The sequence below is a fragment of the Cladophialophora immunda genome, assembly GCF_000835495.1.
Source record: "Cladophialophora immunda strain CBS 83496 unplaced genomic scaffold supercont1.7, whole genome shotgun sequence".
NCBI lineage: Eukaryota > Fungi > Ascomycota > Eurotiomycetes > Chaetothyriales > Herpotrichiellaceae > Cladophialophora > Cladophialophora immunda.
In genome coordinates this window covers 2,700,541-2,717,718 of record NW_015622547.1, presented here as the reverse complement: position 1 = coordinate 2,717,718, position 17,178 = coordinate 2,700,541, and the positions used below count along the sequence as shown (strand labels likewise).

Sequence of the window (17,178 nt, the reverse complement as noted above, 5' to 3'; positions counted from 1 at the left end):
GGAAGGACACACCAAATACAGACCTCTGATTCCCTCCAGATTTGAAGATACCCCTCGCGTCGATATTGACTACAGCGTATCCGTGCGCAGTCCACTCGGCAGGATCTGGCGCCTCGAAAGACTCAAGTCCGGAGAGCATGCTCTTTGGGATTCCCACTCGGCCTGGAACCAGGTCTAGCCCTAGAAAGCCTGTGTGGAAGCGCCCAAGGAGGTGAGTGACTGTCTCCCAGACCACAACACAGGGCTAACGCTTACCTGTCCCAGACTTCCCATAAGGACTCCAAGCTATCAAGGCGGGGACCTTCTCACTGACGTCCGAGGGCCGGAAGACATCAGCGCGGAGGACTGTCCCATCTCGCATGGGCACCTCAATGTCGCGATCCCAAATCGTCGCGACGTCAAAGCCTCGACGAGAAGGATCCTTCTTGTAGCCCTGGGGCAACGTGGTCGACGACGGATTCAGGCCGTTGTAATGCGCATGCGGGTCATCGATGGACGAGATCTTCTTTTGTGCGACCTCTATGCCTCCGACGGAGAAGATCTCTTTAGACGAGGCCATGCCGTGTTACAGAGCTTGGATGGCAGGGTATCCTTGTCCTTGTGCGAGGTTGCGCTCTAGAAATTGATTGCGAGACATGGCATTGCAGCAGCTGACAGATTGGCCCTATTTATCCTTCTCCTCAGGCCCTCGCCCGTTGATGTGTTCAGAAAGGCTCTAGGTCGTCCGTCGGTCGAAGGCTCGCGGACGACAACTTGGCTCTCGTGTGTGGATGGGATTTGGCCGGTCAAAACGTCAGCATATCAGTGAGATGCTCTGCGGTGATAGTAGGACCGGGCATCCTTAGCTAACTCTTCAAATCAATAACTCGCCCGTATCCAAAGACGACCAATGGGAGTAACCCCTGCCTGTGGTACATAGAAGAGGCTTCATTGGACGCAGAGGGCGTGTCAGAACGTTAGTGGAAGGAAGGACTACGGCAAGCAAAAAAAATACGAAGGCCACTCCATTCCTAGACTGCCGGCCTGGCTCCCAGCGGAGTCTGAAGGTATACGAAGAGGCATATCGGTGCAAGGCCCAATTATGGGCACGCGGGGGTGGTTAAGCGTCGCGTTATCGCCATTTGTGGCAGTGGGCGCGTTTGCGCCAAAGCGTAACCCTGCGAGTGCCTTCTCCACGTTATATGAGCGAAGACAAGTGGTTTGTATTAAATTGGGAGAAAGGGGGGCCGTGTTTCGCAGTCTCGGCCCTTGGATCGAAGCGGCGAGGCTGAAGATGCTCGCTGCACAGCTTAGGCCGAAAGACCGAAACTTCAACGGAGAAACCTTTGGTCTTGTCGTGAGATTTTGGCGGGTGCGAGTACATAATCAAAGGCCCCAGTCTCCGCTTCAGGTGAAGGACGGGGTTGCCTGAAGGTGAGGACCAAAAGCTTGTCCTTTTGAAGCTTGGAGTGGTGGTGAGGCTGGACCTAAAAGGGGGTGGTAGCTTCGAAATCGCACAAATCCCATGCCTGGTTTACTCATTGGTCACACTGCCAAGGACATACTATCATGAAGATCAGTGGAGGCTTATTTGTGTTGCACCGACGGGTTTGTCTACCGTAGTCGTCAAGTGTCGAATACTATCAGGCCTTATTGGAGAGTCGAGGTCTCGAGGGCGAATAACGTGACAATCCCCAACCACACACCCACGCACGAACATCACACCATGGCTTGGACGGCGACCGATGGAGGATGCTAGAAGACGGTACTTGTATACTGTTCTCGAGATACCCGGCATTTTCTTTCGGGCTAATCTTTGAGTGCTCTGTACGTACTTTACCAAGTATGTTCACTGTGAAGCCACGGTGGCTAGAGTTGGTACAACGGGAAGCGTTTCAAGACGAGGCGGGTGGCAGTCAAGAAGGCCCGACAAACATCTAGACACAAAGCCTCCAATCACCGTCATCAGCTGTTGAATGAGAGCAGAAGTTGATAGTCCGCTATTCGCAGCACAAGCCGCAATCGGCCGGAGTCCACAATGTGCCCGCAAGTGGTACCTGTGTCGTTTCACCAACCACCCTCTCCTGTCTCTTACGCCTTGCGATCCCTCCACTTCTCCAAAAACACCTGCTGCATACAAGTAGGGTAGGGAGACTGGCAAAGGACCATGCGTCGGAGACTTGGGGATAGCGGACAGTTAGCTGTACGAGTACGAGGATGCGGAGACTTGTTGATCGTCTAGCTGGTTAGTCGACGCTGCTGAAGTGCCTCTTGTGGTCAAGACGCGGGGAATGAATGGTGTGCGAAATGCCAATCACCGAGTCAAGGTTTCAAGCGATCCCTCGCTCATAAGAGGACCGAGACCCGGGGATGTACTTGTAGTGTTTACGCGTCGTTGACGATATGCGAGATTTCCGGCGCCGAAGATCGGGGGCAAAGATGGGTGGACGATGAAGAATGATTTAACCGGAAAGAGAGGATTGTTTTGGACGGGGAGAAAGAAGAAGGGAAAGTCTCCAGAGAAAAAAAGCAAAAAGGCAAAGCTGAATAAATGGCGCAGGCGCAGGGAGGGGAGGCGGTTGTAAGGGTCTTTTAACGCCGGCGAGATTCCATGCCAACCACGAGACGCCCAGAGATGCGAGATGCTTGGTCAGGAATGGCCAGCCCACCACTCCCCAAACAGCCGACCCAGCCTCTTCGTGCACACCATGTTGCTTGTACTCGGTACTTGTACCTGAGCTGGACAAGCCCCGTCCCAGTCACGATCGGCAAACACGGCCTCTTTTTCTGCTGGGATTCGCTTCTGGTGATTCCTCGTCTCAGAATGACGTCGGCGATATCGGCATGGCCTGTCCACTGCCGTCGCCATAAAATCACCCAACTCCCAACACCCAGCTCCAACACGGCCGCCATGGCACATAACACAGACTAACCATGGCCGATATACACGTGCGTGACCATGTCAGGTCGCCGACAGAGACCTCGACCTCGGACCTATCCCGCGAAACCACAAACTCGGATTATGGCGATCTGGACCACGACGAGGAAAAGTCCCAGGACGGCCGCGGGCCTGCGTCCATTGCGACAGGCCGGTCCGCGAGCCTCACCAGGACAGTCACTCGGAGAGAGACCCTCTTGTCGCGGATCAGGTCCCGGCCGCCCATAGGCACTTTCACCCATCCGCTCGAGCACCGCCAGACGACGGTCGAAGATCTGGTTGATTTCGATGGCGCGGATGACCCCTACAGGCCCGTCAACTGGACCATGAAGAAGAAAGTAATCACCACTGCCCTGTACGGGTTTACCACAATGTCCGCCACCTGGGCGAGCAGTAGCTACAGTCCAGGGACGGAGCAGGTCTCGCATGATTTCCACGTTGGGACCGAGGTCTCGACGCTGGGGACGACGCTTTTTTTGATTGGGTTCGGTATTGGTCCGCTGCTTTGGGCACCACTGTCGGAGGTCTATGGCAGAAAGAATGCTGTCCTCCCACCCATGTTCGTTGCCGCCTGTTTCTCGTTCGGGACTGGTGCAGCCAAAGACATCCAGACCATCATGATCACGAGATTCTTTGCCGGCTTCTTCTCTTCGGCGCCTGTCACTAACACTGGCGGCGTTCTCAGTGACTTGTTCCCAGCGTCCCAGAGGGGTATTGCAATCGCTTCCTATGCAATGGCAGTGGTCATTGGCCCAGTATTTGGACCTATCGTTGGCGCCGCCCTTGTAGTTCAGCCGAGTCTCAGATGGAGATGGACCGAGTACCTCACGGGAATCATCCAGCTCTTCGTCTTGGTCTTCGATGTCATCTTCCTGGACGAGTCATATCCTCCACGACTTCTGATATACAAGGCGCGGCGCCTGCGACATCAAAGCGGGAATTGGGCACTTCATGCGAAATTCGAGGAGTGGGACGTGTCTGTCACAGAGTTAGCAAACAAGGTGAGCAAGGCTTTATCTCTTCTCGGAGCATGCAGTGTGCTGACCGACTGCAGTTTTTGGTTCGACCTTTCCAGTTGTTGATGACCCCGATCTGTGCACTTGTGGCTCTCTATGCGAGCTTTTGTTATGGTATCTTGTATATGCAACTTGGTGAGCATTCTTCTCCTTCAGCGGTTGGACTCAAGACTGATCTCGTATAGGTGCGATTCCGATCATCTTTGGCGAACACCGCCGTTGGAAACTACTTCCCTCTGAACTTCCATTCCTGGCGATTCTGCTGGGAGCCATCACTGGCGCCATCATCAACGTTTTCAACCAACTGGTATATAACCGCAAGTCGGGAGGCAAAGTGGCCCCCGAGTTGCGTCTGCCTCCGATGATGTTTGGATCTTTTCTTTTCTCGTCAGGCCTCTTCATCACTGGGTGGACATCCGACCCGAAGTTTCCGTGGATCGCCCCTGTCATCGGGTTGTATATGACGGGGCTGGGGTTCTTCACCATCTTCCAAGCGGCACTGAACTACCTCGTCGACACATTTCAGAAGTACGCTGCCAGTGCGGTGGCAGCCAACACATTTTTGCGATCATGCTTTGCTGCAGCGTACGTGTCAGCCCTTTTATTATTCCCCCTCAGTATTCGACCGGTGCTGACGTGATGGCAGGTTTCCGCTTATCGTGTCTCCCATGTACCACAACATTGGGGTTCCTTGGGGGACGAGCATTTTTGGGTTCTTTGCCGTTGCCTTGATACCCGTACCGTTTGTGTTCTTTGTTTTTGGAAAGCGGATAAGAGCGAAGAGTAAATGGAGCAGGTTCTAGATTTTGTCAGTTTGGAATACAGATGTGGGATACTTTCAGGCCCTTCTTACGATATACAACACTTTAGCAGAGGAGTTGATCGGTGGAGGCCTAAATGGCGGGCTGGCCCTTGACTTTGGCTGGTCTGACAACGAAGCGTACGAATAGACATGCGTATCATATTATGCCAGTGTCTTGATTGTTTCGGCCAATATCCGGTTGAGCCCAGGGGAGCAACCACACGGTGCATATTACCTATACGGAGTAGCTATTTAAAAAGCTTGATCCGGGCCGAAGATGCAGGCACATCATTAATAACCACCAACACCTTTTGCCCCTTTCATACCTACAAGTTGGTAGTTGTTCGGCTTACACAATTACCCTTTGGCGGGTATTATAATTTTTAATGGACAGAGGCCAGTACTAAGGCTCGTTTCCATATCACCAGCTATTTCTCCAGTGCTACCAGAGCCACCAGAGAGCCCAAGGAACGAATAACTTGACCCAAGACAGCTAGGAGAGATTATCCACCTGAAACAGACGGACGGGGCTGATTATTCCGTCATGGCGAGTGCTCAGCTCCCCTCCCTAGATGGGTGTGTCTGACCTGCCCATTGAGGTTCAATCCGCGTTATCTGTTCCTCCCTGGTGTCGATGGCTCCCCAATGGAACACCACTCTGTTATTCGATGGCGGATGCGAATGTCGGTCTAGATGGCGTCAAAGTCTCCTACTCGTGCATAGATCAGCATGGAGGTTGAGTGATTGATTGATTGCACCACCACTCGACCCATACATACCAGGCTGCAGCATTTCTTCAGGTCGAGAAATAACACCTCTGGCCCCTCACCGCAGCCATCAGGCATCCTCGATTTCTTCCTTATTAGACCGAGTCCGCTTCTCTCCTGGACGACACTCCATTGACGCGGATGCATGTGGTGTTATTGCGTCGCTGAGCACCATGATGTCGCCTGACGCCGTTCAATTTGAGAACAGCCGCGAAGAAGGTCTTGCAGATTCCGCGCCATTACTGGGCACTGCATCCAATGTCGGCGACGACGGCGAACGAAAGAACCATTCCAGGCTTCTCCTGAAGATCTACATCGTCGTGTTCTGCCTCAACCTCGCATTCCAGATCCTGGCTCCCGCCCAGACCCAGATCTACGAGTCCATCTACTGCTCGCAATGGTACCGCCGGCACCCAGTCGATTCCTTGCCACCGTCCAGCGAGATCCCAGAGTCGTACTGCAAGATTGGCCCTGTGCAGACGCAGGTGTCCACACTGAAGGGATGGTACGAATTCTTTGCCGCAGCTCCGGGGCTTCTGATGAGCATCCCCATGGGAATCCTCACCGACGCCATCGGTCGACGACACCTGCTGATCCTCAACATCACTGTCCTTTGCCTGACACAGGTGTGGACGACGTTTGTCACCTGGTTTGAGGGCCAGATTCCTCTTCGGGCTATCTGGCTGGGGGCTGGTCTCAACCTCGTGAGCGGCGGGGTTGTCGTGACAGAATTGGTTTTTGTGGTAAGGCCGCCTCGCACCTTCTCCTGCATGGCACCCAGCTGATGATCCCACAGTGTGTCTTGACCGATGTCAGCCCGGGTGACCGAGTGTATGTGGTCGAGTTTGAGGGTTGTCGACTGGATCTTGCAGCTGACTCTGATGCAGGGTAGAGACATTCTTCCGCTCCACCGCGTGCGGATACTTCAGCAAGGTCATCGGGCCCGTCCTCGCCGCGACCCTCATGCGGCGTGATCCGTGGCTCGCCATTTACCTTGGACTCGCGCTCCTAGTCATCACGGTGATCCTCGTCGCAACCGTCCCAGAAACGGTGCACCTGCAAGTCACCGCACGGAACGAACAGGCCGAAGCGCATGGTGACCAGGACCCCACCGCCACAGATGCCCGAGGGCGCAGCACATGGCGACAACTCGACCTGTCCCGCCTGGTCAAGATCTGGAGCGACTGGCGCCTCATCTTCGTCGCGCTGACGTACCCGTTCCGGCTGATCTGCTACGCGCTGAGCGACCTGCTCCAGCGGTACGTGTCGGACCGGTACGGCTGGACGCTGGCGGACGCGACACTGGTCTACTCGCTGCAAGCCGTGGCGGCGGGGCTGGTGCTGTTCACGCTGCTGCCGGGCGTCTCGGCGCGGCTGGACGCGCGGTACGCGTTCAGCCCGGTGCAGAAGAACGTGGTGCTGTCGCGGGCCTCGCTGGCCGTGCTGGCCGTCGCCTTCGCCGTCATCGGCCTGGCGCCGCACCCGGCCGTCCTGGCCGTCGGCCTCCTGGTCGAGACCCTGTCGACGGGCTTCCCCGCGACGCTGCGCGCGCTGGCCGCCGCCCTGATCGACGCCGACGACAAGGGCCGCGTCTTCTCCGTGCTCGCCATCGCCGAGACCCTCAGCGTCATGCTCGCCTACCCCGTCACCGCCGCCCTGTTCAACGCCGGCCTCGACCGCGGCGGCGGCCCCTGGCTCGGCTTGCCCTACGACGTCATCGCCGTGGCCGCCGCCCTGGCCTGCGCCGTCATGTGTCTTCTCCGTTTTGAGCGGCCTGTGCGGGTTGCGTGAGGGTCATTTCGTCAGTCGGGACAACAGTCGGATTACTCGCCTAAAGGAACGGAATCGACATTTCGATGTATCACACACATACGGTGACTGGATTTTGGAGATCCTTGGCTACATCAAAAGATTAGTGTTTTCTGGATCAATCAAACACACCCTAATGAGATGGATGAAGTGGGCGTTCTAAATTTTGTCGTTGATTAGCTTCTGCGGACTGGGCCGCTGGCTCTGATACACACAACACATACAGTTACCCATAGACACACATGTAATATCCGTAGAGTATATAGTGCATGCCCAGGTATCTTAACATCCAGCTTTGCCTGACACTGATCCAGGGTTCATTCAGGTTGAACCTCGATGCTATCACACCGGGGGTATAGATGCAAGGGCTCCGATGTAGATATCTCGCTACCTAGGTTCATGCCAGCGAGTCGGAACCGCCTCGTCCTCGCTCTCGGTATCGATTACTTACAACTGTGTACCTACCTGCATACCTAGGTATGCAGGTACTTCTGGTGGTTCCGCAGATGTCCAGGGACTAATATGAACCAATCAAACCCCCAATGGCAAAGCCAAAGCCCACGGTTGCATGTTCACAAATCAAATGCAGTTCAAACCGAGGCTCCCCAGGCTTATCCACGTGTGCAAAAGATTCAATGGGCATAACAGCTCTTTGAACCCCCAGATCCTCTCTCCGGCAAGTGCATCTCTCTTCTATATTCAAGGTGCTGCTATCGGTGGAAATCCGTACCGTACGTCTAATAAGGCTGTCAGCCAGTAGGTGGTCATCATTGCTGCTGTCCCCCTGTATCTATTCCACAACTTCCACCATGTTGCCGGATCCAGTCACGGTCAAAATCCCCACGTCCTACGAATCCCTCCCTGTCAAGGATATCAAGGTGTCCCATTACCCTGAGAATACACCGGAAGCTACCCCGGTGGTAGTGGTGACGTTGAACCGTCCAAAGCAAGGCAATGCCTTCACAGTCCAGATGATGCGCGATTTCGAACTGGTCTACCCCATGTTCGACCTCGACGAACGAGTCAAATGCATCGTCATCACCGGAGCCGGCAAGATGTTCTGTGCGGGCGCGGATCTCGAAATCGGATTCCCCAGTGGAGGAGAGAGGGAGAGACTGGTGGATCATCGCGACAGGTACGTTTATCGTAGTTGGAGCGCTGTGTCGTTTGCTGACCCAGCACTACAGCGGTGGTCGCCTCAATCTGTGCATCTATCGATGCCGGAAACCAACCATTGTCGCGATGAACGGATCCGCTGTTGGTCTGGGTATGACCTTGAGCTTGTCGGCTGCCATCAGAATCGCCCACGCCTCGTCAAAATATGGCTTTGTCTTCGCCAGACGGGGAATCACCATGGAGTCAAACTCGTCCTTCTTCCTGCCAAGGCTGATTGGCTACTCGAACGCCCTGTACCTGCTCACGACAGGCGACGTATACAGAGGCGATTCGAAGCATTTTGGAAATCTTTTCCAGGAGGTCATTGAGGATCAAGCCGGTGTCTTGAGGCGAGCACTTGAACTCGCTACCACCATTGCAGAGAAGACAAGTGTGTTGGCTGGATTCATGAATAGAGAGTTGATGTGGAGAGGAAAACCATCAGCTGAGGAAACTCATCTTCTCGATAGCGCCGTCCTCTACCACATGTTTGCCAACCCCGATTGCAAGGAAGGTGTACAAAGCTTCATGGAGAAGAGACAGCCAGAGTTCTCTGCAACTCTCGAGAAAGACGGCCCGCCCTTGTATCCGTGGTTCAACGAGGTCGACACTGGTTCAAGACCTCGCGTACACCCATCAAACAAGGCCAAGTTGTAGACTGGCTCCGAAATTGGGAAAGAGAGGGATATGAACCCTGCAATGTCTTCATAGCTTGGCCCTAGTTTGCTGTTCGTGCCACTTCATCAAAGCTTGTGCCTCCCTCTTCCTTGCATGGTTCTGCATTGTATTTATCGCGTCCGTCACCTCTTGGTCACTAAGTTTGCTCAGCTGATCTGGGTCCAGCTCCTCGGTGCTTGATGGTTTGGAAAAGGCCTTTACCCAAACAAATCTGCTCGAAGTAGGGCCAGTGCCGTCGACGACAGCCGAGCAGAAATTTGTCTGACGTTCAAAGCAGTCCCTGCTTTTCGGAGTTTTGGGGAACACCATGGCAAAACAATGCGGCATCCCCTCGTAGCCCACGAAATCCACCACTCCACCACCCTGATGCATTCTGCGAGCGAGAATCGTGATCTCGTCCTCCAGTCCTTCGTTACCCAGGCACAGCCATGCTGGAGGCATCCCCTTCCAGAGTTCCGGGCCAGCAGCTAGAGGTGACACGAGAGGGTGTGCCATCACTGATGCGTTACAGAAGATGTTTGCTCGAGGAGGGCTTGCCGGCCATAGATCATCCGGAAGAGGATCTGATTTCGACACGCCTTCTGGAGTAGGTGGATCCAGATAATCCAGGTGAGCATTGTGGTTTATAGAGGGCATGGACCGAGATATGTCGGCCCACGCACTGTTGGGGCAAATGCCCGCTGGAAGCTCAATGGGGACATCGACACCATGGAATTTGATGCTGGTCACACCCATTCTCTGCAGTGTCAAGAGGAGCTGCAATAATGCCACAGCAAGATTCCCGCCAGCAGAGTCCCCGGCAAATACGATATGTTTCGCAGGTACAGGGTCGTGGGGCAGGCCCTTGGGAGGCGCCAGGAGCGACAAATAAGCCACCAATCCATCGAGCAACTGAGCAGGGAAAGGATTTTGAGGGGCTAGACGGTATCTGACAGAATAGCAGCGACCTCCAGTCAGTCGTGCGAGACGGGAAACAGGATCTCTATGCGAAGCCGGGTCCATCAAGAAGTAGGCACCGCCATGGAAATACAGAATCGTGGTGTTGGCCGAAACGCTTGCCATCAGAATTCTATAATGGTCGTCTTCGGATACGTCTGGTCTAGATTCATGAGCAGGCACGCCTTTTCTGAAGCCAGTCCACTCGGCTTCCACGCCCACGACGTCGGGAAGAGTGTATGTTTCGCTACCGTCTCCAAGCTCTTTTATAGCCGCCACAATAGCTTCTCGCGGGCCGGTCTCGTCAAGAGGTGGTGGAATGGTCACTTTGGCGATGCAAATCGGTCCCTTGATTCCAGGGTCCTTCTTAGAGATGTGTTGCAGATATCCCATGGGCTTTCTGACCCTCATGATAGATCGCAGAACAACCACAACCACCTCTGTTGTCAAATCTTGCTTTGATGAATTAGGCGACAAGGAAAGCGCGTTGAGGACGATCGTCTTAAGCAATAGTGGCAGTCGCGGCAGGAGGAGCCTGACAAGGGCTCGCGGAGAGAGATCCATCACAGCATCAAAAGCAAGACTGTCTAGTGAGGTCTATTGCAATACCGCGTCTCGGAGGAGCGAAGGAAGAACAGCCAAATGGCAGACAGGACCCGACGGAAAACAAAGCTCAATGAAAGAAGTGCATTGCAACAAATCTGAGGGCTTACGCACCCACCACGAGAAGCGCAGTTTCGGCGACAAGCGAAAGGCGGCGACCAGTTTTGGCCGGCGCAGGCACTGAGCGGTCGACGACGTCATAGACGACAAGGCAACAGCTTCCTTTGCACGAGCATTTGGATCTTCTTTTCTCTTCCATCCTGTCTAGATTTGTTTTATATTCACCTCTCGTCCTCTGTCACCACAGCAGCTATGTAAATCCTCCTTCACATCGAAATCACCCGCCGAAGGAGACACAGGATTCTACTCACCAAGGCTCTGGGCGATCGCTGACTGTACAACGTCAACTAACCACTTGTAGGGTCCTCGACCTCGGCTACTGTCCAGCAACAGTTCCTCCCTCCCTCCCAAATTCCATTGTGATCACCAAGAAACCCATCCGTCTTGACGGTGGTACTCCCAAGACAACTTGCGGGAAGAAACGGCGAGATATTGTGCCGAAATCTCTCAATCGATCACTCAGCTGCTCCCTCGTGACCCTCCCGTCGACCCTCCTTACACAAAATTCTCGAGACGTCCTGCGCCGATCATGTCCTCGAAAGAGTCATCCACAAGCCATCCTCCCTGGAAATATTCGTGCCGCGGGTGGACCCTTCTCCTATGCCTTCCGCTTCTGCCTGGCTTCGTCCCAGATCATGGATGATTGTCGATGGCATTAGGCTCATTTTGGTAGGGCTGTCAATACGACCGAACAAACAAGAGGTTCGCTATTTTTGGCTGCCGATACCCCGGGTTCACCTCCTATTGCAAAAATGGATAACGCTCTTTACTTTGTCCTCCCCCCCGGGAACCAGGGCCAACAGCACCCAAGCGCACGTCGGCTACTTTCTTTTTCCCTCATACTATTATTGCGGGTACTTTACCCTCCACTACGGTACAGTCACAGCCCCCCAATCGACGTGTGTTGGAGGGCGGGAAGGGCGTGCTCTAGAACGCTGCGAATGGCTTGGGAATTTTCCCATTGGGTTCGTCAGACGCCTTTGCGTCACATTCTCGTGTTTCCTATGGCTTGGACATCTTTGGCTCCAGGCTGAAACGTTTCGTTGCATGCTGATCCCCTGCAGAGTACCGGGCCTTAGAATCAACCATTCGACCATTTGTTCATGTTGTCTGCAGTCACTTCACACCAAAACAAAGCACACCCTAGTTAGTACCTCGAGTATGCCTGTGTCTGCCTCGTTGCTTGGCCGACTATACCCGAACCTGTCTCGTGGCTCCATTCTGGCGCTCGTTACCGACTTCTCAATAATCCGTTGTCGAAGAAATGACCTGATTTTTTGATAGCTCTCATGCCCAAAACCACTCCAGCAACCCAGATGTCCTGAAACTGTTTGCTAACCACATACACGATCATGACTTTGGACCACAGTGTCTCCAGCGACCTTTCGGCGGATATCACGTCGATAGCTTCATGGGATTTCTCGTCAGAACCAACCACTCCGGGAAGTAATGGTTCGCGACGCAGCACCCAACCAAAGACCCGGACGCTGGCTCCCAATCTCACGCGACGATCGCACAAAAAGTCCCGCGGCGGTTGCTTTAGCTGTAAACAAAGAAAGATCAAATGCTCAGAGACGAAGCCTGCGTGTGGGAGTTGTTTGATGAAAGGACTTAGTTGCGTCTATCCAACGGAGCCAGCAGTGCGCAAGTCGAGCAATCTGCCGCTGATAAGGCGGAATCCCAGTACTTCCCCATCCTTCCCAGCTGCCACATTTTCAATCCTGGACATGCGATTCTTCCATCACTTTCTCACCATCGCCTATCCACACCTACCAGTCGACAATGATCATGTCTGGATCAACGATATCCCTCAATTTGCTGAACAGCACGAATACCTGATGCACGCGTTGCTTTCGCTCGGAGCCTCCCACCTCAGCCGCCTCACAGGCGTGGACTACCGAAGAGAGTCTCTGATTCATCGCGGCCAGGCTATTGCGGGCCTCAACCAAGCACTCAGCCAGACCGCGCGTTCCTACGGAGAGGCGGACGCCATGCTCGCTTCTTGCTACGCCCTTACCTTTCAAGCTTCATATATGAGTGACGGCCTGTCTGATTTCATCACCATGGTGCGAGGCTGCGCCCTTACAACGGAGAAAATCAAAGAAGAGCACTCCCCTACGGCGTTCAACCTGCAACCAGACTGGCACTTCAAATACATGGCGCCTCGTCTGCAGAATCTGCCACCCGTTGACCCTCGATTGCTGCAAGATGCGTATACGGCCCTCGAGAGCATTCGGCCGTTTTTGACTGGTGGCACAGAAATCGATTTCCACGCGGCACTCGTCGATGTAATCACCTCGCTCCAAGCCTCGCCAGCATCAGGCTATATACAATTCATCGGCGTGTATGGCGTATGGTATGAACTATGCCATGACTCATTCAAGACCTTCCTGGACCCAAACAATCTTGTCGCTCAGCTCCTTCTTGCTTACTTCGTGGGCGTGCAGTTGTTGATGGTTCCTCTCGCGGCGCATGAGTGGCCACACCGTGCAGATGTAAGCCGCGTGCGCGTCCTGCAGGGCACAGTCGAGTGGGCTCAAGGAATTTTCCAGAGACTCGAGGATTCAGAATGGGAAGCGCACCTTGATTGGCCAAAGAACGTGATTGCCACTGTTCTTGCGGAAATCAATGGTGATGTGCTCCAACTGCCACCTGTCCTGCAGCTTCATCTTACAACGCGGGATATCACCCCCCAGTCGACGATTCTGACACCTACTTGATGTGGTTCATGAGAACAGGATGATATCAGTCATCATGGAGACGAGCATACCCGAAGGGTGGGAGAAAGACAGAATGACAATGCCATCATATAAAAGTGCAGGTCAGTATTCATTCGCTAGAGAGATGCCGGTTGAAGCTCGAAGCATCCACTTACGGTCGATTTCTGGATCTTCCAGGAAGGCTTTTTGGAGGGTTAGGGAAATGCCTTCCCCCAAGTGATTTCTCTTACAAGTATTGTATGTTGCATGGGGAGGTTTTGTCCAGATGGGTAATTCAACACCAGCAGATTGAGCGTCGATTCAGGCTCAAATACCACACCTATAGGTGACTGAAGGTAGTCTTTCCAGGGCGAGAAATTGATATCCTCTTCTCCCAGATCGCACTCACCCATGGTATACGTGAATCCCCAAGCAATATGTCAACATTCTCGAACCAGTGAGCGTGACCGAGTGGTTCACACCCTGCGAACCGATACGTCCAAAGCCAGTCATTGAAAGAAAGATCTGTGCGACGGAGCTGGTTTAAGCGCCACGAAGTTGTAAGGCCGTCCTCCTGCAATCCCAAGTCCATTTTCGATCCTCAGTTATCCCTCCTATTTCTCAACGCCTTTGCCCCCCCCAAAGTCGTCCTTGCAACGCCAGCGACCGTCCCATGATTCTTCGCTGATCGCATCGAATGATTACCCAGCCGGCGGCAATTGGAACCATGTATTTCCCACGACCAACACCTCGAAATAAAGTTTTCCACCTCTTCGCCGGGTGTGCCATTCCCTGTATTATCGACTGCAGCATGCTCCTGGATTGTGGGTGTCCCTGACTTCCTGCCCTCGCAAACGCGTAGTTCGATCGATCGAACATGAGCAAATTGTTGCATACCACTGCTTGACGACAATCTATTTCCCCCTTCATCACCACCCATCTCTTTCGACACAAGCCGCACCTTTACACTGCATTGTCCACGACGCCGCCTTTGTTCTTGTTCAAGGAGAGGTGGATATCGCCCGGTCGTCGTCGGCTTCTCGCGTCGCCCGTGCTTTCTTGTAGGGCGTACTCTGCCCGCGGCTTCTGCTGCATGAACTTGACCGGGTGGTAGAGCGCCAGGACCGTGAGGGCGATGAACATGGGCACCGCCTCGAGGACGTACAGGCACCACTCGTGGGTGAAGGGGTATCCGTCGATGCCCATACCGAACTCGACGACGCGGTAGACGGAACGGACCTATTGCGTTTGGGGCAAGTGTTAGGGAACTTGTGTTGTCACCGTTACTGGAAAGGGAGAACAAAACACAAAAACAAGAGAGAGAGAAGGAGAGAAAATAATATAGAAGGGAAGGGGGAAATGCAAGTGAGGGGACATATCTGGGAATGGGTATATATATACTCACCTGCACCCAGAATCCCGCGATCCAGACCGCCCACACAACCTTCCTCACGCGAGGATTCAACCCTGCGTCCTTGTCCCGGCTCACCCTCTTGACATATTTGCCCAGCACGACGAGAAAGACACTAAACGTTGCGAGCTGCAGGCTGAGGCCGACGAGCAGCACGTTCGTGCCCACGGTCTTCAGGTCCCCCTCCCAGTTGCCCGAGCTGGCGATGCCGGAGCCAGAACACTGGGTGAGGAAGCTGAAGATGTCCGAGGTGATGAAGATGCGGCCCAGCCAGCGGGGTGGGATGCGGAAGAAGACCTGCTGGTTGTTATTGTCGTTGTGGTCCGCAGCCGGCAGGGTCGTCCGGATCAGGCGCGTGAGCAGCAGGTACAGCGTGGCGCAGACGAAGATGGGCGAGATGACAATGTACGACGCGCTCACGGCGTACAGCGGGATCGAGGCCAGGTTGTGGATCGACGCGATCCGGATGGACCACCCTGCCGTGGAGATGACGCAGGCCACGAACAGCGGGATCGTGTACTTGTGCTTGTACGTCGCGCGCCGGGTCGCGATGAAGTTGGTGTACCCGTGCCACAGGGTCAGGAGGAAGTATAGCACCGAGAAGATGACGGCCGCCGCGGTCGAAGGGGAGTAGAAGTACAGGTTCAGGTCCGAGTTGTCGTTGTTGTTGTCGTTCGACATCTTGTGTTAGACAACCTTCTGGGAGAAACAGAGAGGCCTTTTTGATGGTTTCCTTGCTTTGGAGATGTTATCTTGGGATCGTCGTCCAAGTTCTCGGTATATATGAAAGCGTAAGGAGAACAATGATTACGAGTCAACCGGATTGGAGAAAAGAAGGACCTCGAGCATCAAGAGAAGAGGGAATGAGGCATCTATATATACACGCCATCTTCGTCCCATTCATCCTTTCACATGAAGCCCAGGAAAACAAATAGCACCAGAATACTTCGTGACAAGGGAAGCGGACAAGAAATGAGAAGAGTGGAGTGACCCGCATGGTCTTCATATGCCTGGGTATAAAGAAAATCTTCGCTCGCGACACTTTTCTGCACTGAAAAAAGTTGTAAGATAGGGTGCACGCAACCCACGTATTCGGATCGCCATCGAATCAGCGACGGCGGACAGCGTTTATCGGCTAGGGGCTCCAAGATTTCCCAGGCACGCCAGGACACTTGATTGGAGGAGGAGACATCTTCGCTTTTGTCGTCGCATAGCTTTGGAGACACGACAACAGTCTCGATACGTCGACGTTTGCTGGGTCTTCGCCTCGCTTGGCGGTAGATTATCTATCCCACTCTTGGAAATATCGACACTGCAGCGTATAACGAATGAGGCAACTTTCGAATTCGGGATGTCGGATTATCGAGAAAATTGGGGAGGGGAGGGTGGACACGAAAGTCCTTTTCGGGGGTTTCAGACGTTGAGAGAGAGTTCAAGGAAATGGTGCTGCCTTGTGGGCGTCCTTGCGGGCGGCAACCAGGGTGCAAGAACAGCCAGACCAGGAGGCTCAGTTTGCGGCGCGCGGCGACCAGGCAGAAACATATCTTCCCCCCATTCCAGTCCAAGATGGTATGGTTCGTATCTGGGGCGAATCAATTATTCCTGAGGTAATGGGGTAGGAGATATGGCAGGAGATCACCATGCACGTCCGTGGCTGGTTTGAAGGAGGCGCTGTGTCTGACCAAGGCCTCGCCTCTCGGCCTACCGTTTCTTCGTCCCCCGTAGGAAGATGGTTACCCAAAGTTTGACAAGCCAAGGGAAAGCGTACTCGGGTTCAGGGACGCCCTAAAATGACCCAAGATCGCCTGGCCTGATCGTCGCTCTGTACGAGGTTCGCTGTCGCGACAGGCTTTCCAGATGCAGTAACTCTCGTATTCTTACGGCCACCCTGCTGGTGGATCGAGCCGCTGCTGAGACCTTCCATTTCCAGGGACGCTGGAGCCCAGCCGCAAGACACACAGCCGCAGCGGAGTGGCAGGAAATACAGATGGGGTAGATGGGGCCAAACAAATGGGCAAGCGCGGAAAGGAGAAACTCCAGGCACCAGGGATATTCAAACGATGAGGTAGGTGGAGAGAAGTCGTCGGTTTGCAGGGCGAGGTCGAGCTGGCCAATCAGTGCGCACCAATTCTCGCGAGGCTGCTCGTATTCGCATGGCAAGGCTTGGCTCATACTAGGGCGAGGCTGAAGAGGCTTCTCCACTCCCAGGGTGCAGACAATGTACCGAGTACCGAGTACACATGTTGCTGGGGAAAGACTTATGTC

General features: G+C 54.1%; 6 protein-coding genes across 6 annotated transcripts; 4 read left to right on the top strand and 2 right to left on the bottom strand.

Moving 5' to 3' along the window:
* The first annotated feature begins 2,691 nt into the window (after positions 1 to 2,691).
* PV07_11660 (uncharacterized protein) lies at positions 2,692 to 5,019 on the top strand. Its single transcript, XM_016399120.1, has 4 exons — positions 2,692 to 3,918; positions 3,972 to 4,068; positions 4,119 to 4,518; positions 4,580 to 5,019. The coding sequence occupies exons 1-4, from the start codon at positions 2,914 to 2,916 to the stop codon at positions 4,734 to 4,736; spliced, it is 1,659 nt and encodes a 552-aa protein (XP_016243682.1). The 5' UTR covers positions 2,692 to 2,913; the 3' UTR covers positions 4,737 to 5,019.
* Positions 5,020 to 5,243: 224 nt separating this feature from the next.
* Positions 5,244 to 7,720, top strand: PV07_11659 (uncharacterized protein). Its single transcript, XM_016399119.1, has 3 exons — positions 5,244 to 6,245; positions 6,299 to 6,333; positions 6,390 to 7,720. Exons 1-3 carry the CDS (start codon positions 5,676 to 5,678, stop codon positions 7,291 to 7,293), a joined length of 1,509 nt encoding a protein of 502 aa, XP_016243681.1. The 5' UTR covers positions 5,244 to 5,675; the 3' UTR covers positions 7,294 to 7,720.
* Positions 7,721 to 7,722: 2 nt separating this feature from the next.
* On the bottom strand, positions 7,723 to 10,845 carry PV07_11657 (uncharacterized protein). Its single transcript, XM_016399117.1, has one exon. The coding sequence runs from the start codon at positions 10,642 to 10,644 to the stop codon at positions 9,172 to 9,174; it is 1,473 nt and encodes a 490-aa protein (XP_016243679.1). The 5' UTR covers positions 10,645 to 10,845; the 3' UTR covers positions 7,723 to 9,171.
* PV07_11658 (uncharacterized protein) lies at positions 8,121 to 9,123 on the top strand (the record flags this gene model as incomplete). The annotated part of the gene is made up of 2 exons (XM_016399118.1): positions 8,121 to 8,446; positions 8,499 to 9,123. 2 exons carry the CDS (start codon positions 8,121 to 8,123, stop codon positions 9,121 to 9,123), a joined length of 951 nt encoding a protein of 316 aa, XP_016243680.1.
* Positions 10,846 to 10,955: 110 nt separating the features above from the next.
* Positions 10,956 to 13,947, top strand: PV07_11656 (uncharacterized protein). Its single transcript, XM_016399116.1, has 2 exons — positions 10,956 to 10,997; positions 11,105 to 13,947. Exon 2 carries the CDS (start codon positions 12,156 to 12,158, stop codon positions 13,521 to 13,523), a length of 1,368 nt encoding a protein of 455 aa, XP_016243678.1. The 5' UTR covers positions 10,956 to 10,997; positions 11,105 to 12,155; the 3' UTR covers positions 13,524 to 13,947.
* Positions 13,751 to 15,974, bottom strand: PV07_11655 (uncharacterized protein). The gene is made up of 2 exons (XM_016399115.1): positions 14,908 to 15,974; positions 13,751 to 14,741 (listed from the first exon to the last, which is right to left on the bottom strand). Exons 1-2 carry the CDS (start codon positions 15,592 to 15,594, stop codon positions 14,466 to 14,468), a joined length of 963 nt encoding a protein of 320 aa, XP_016243677.1. The 5' UTR covers positions 15,595 to 15,974; the 3' UTR covers positions 13,751 to 14,465.
* Positions 15,975 to 17,178: the final 1,204 nt, after the last annotated feature.

Coding starts and splice junctions, on each gene's coding strand:
- PV07_11660 (XM_016399120.1), top strand. CDS start 2,914: ATGGCCGATATACACGTGCGTGACCATGTCAGGTCGCCGACAGAGACC. Junction 3,919..3,971: donor TCACAGAGTTAGCAAACAAG/GTGAGCAAGGCT, acceptor GACCGACTGCAG/TTTTTGGTTCGACCTTTCCA. Junction 4,519..4,579: donor CGATCATGCTTTGCTGCAGC/GTACGTGTCAGC, acceptor ACGTGATGGCAG/GTTTCCGCTTATCGTGTCTC.
- PV07_11659 (XM_016399119.1), top strand. CDS start 5,676: ATGATGTCGCCTGACGCCGTTCAATTTGAGAACAGCCGCGAAGAAGGT. Junction 6,246..6,298: donor TGACAGAATTGGTTTTTGTG/GTAAGGCCGCCT, acceptor ATGATCCCACAG/TGTGTCTTGACCGATGTCAG. Junction 6,334..6,389: donor GTCAGCCCGGGTGACCGAGT/GTATGTGGTCGA, acceptor ACTCTGATGCAG/GGTAGAGACATTCTTCCGCT.
- PV07_11657 (XM_016399117.1), bottom strand. CDS start 10,644: ATGGATCTCTCTCCGCGAGCCCTTGTCAGGCTCCTCCTGCCGCGACTG.
- PV07_11656 (XM_016399116.1), top strand. CDS start 12,156: ATGACTTTGGACCACAGTGTCTCCAGCGACCTTTCGGCGGATATCACG.
- PV07_11655 (XM_016399115.1), bottom strand. CDS start 15,594: ATGTCGAACGACAACAACAACGACAACTCGGACCTGAACCTGTACTTC. Junction 14,742..14,907: donor TCGCGGGATTCTGGGTGCAG/GTGAGTATATAT, acceptor CAAACGCAATAG/GTCCGTTCCGTCTACCGCGT.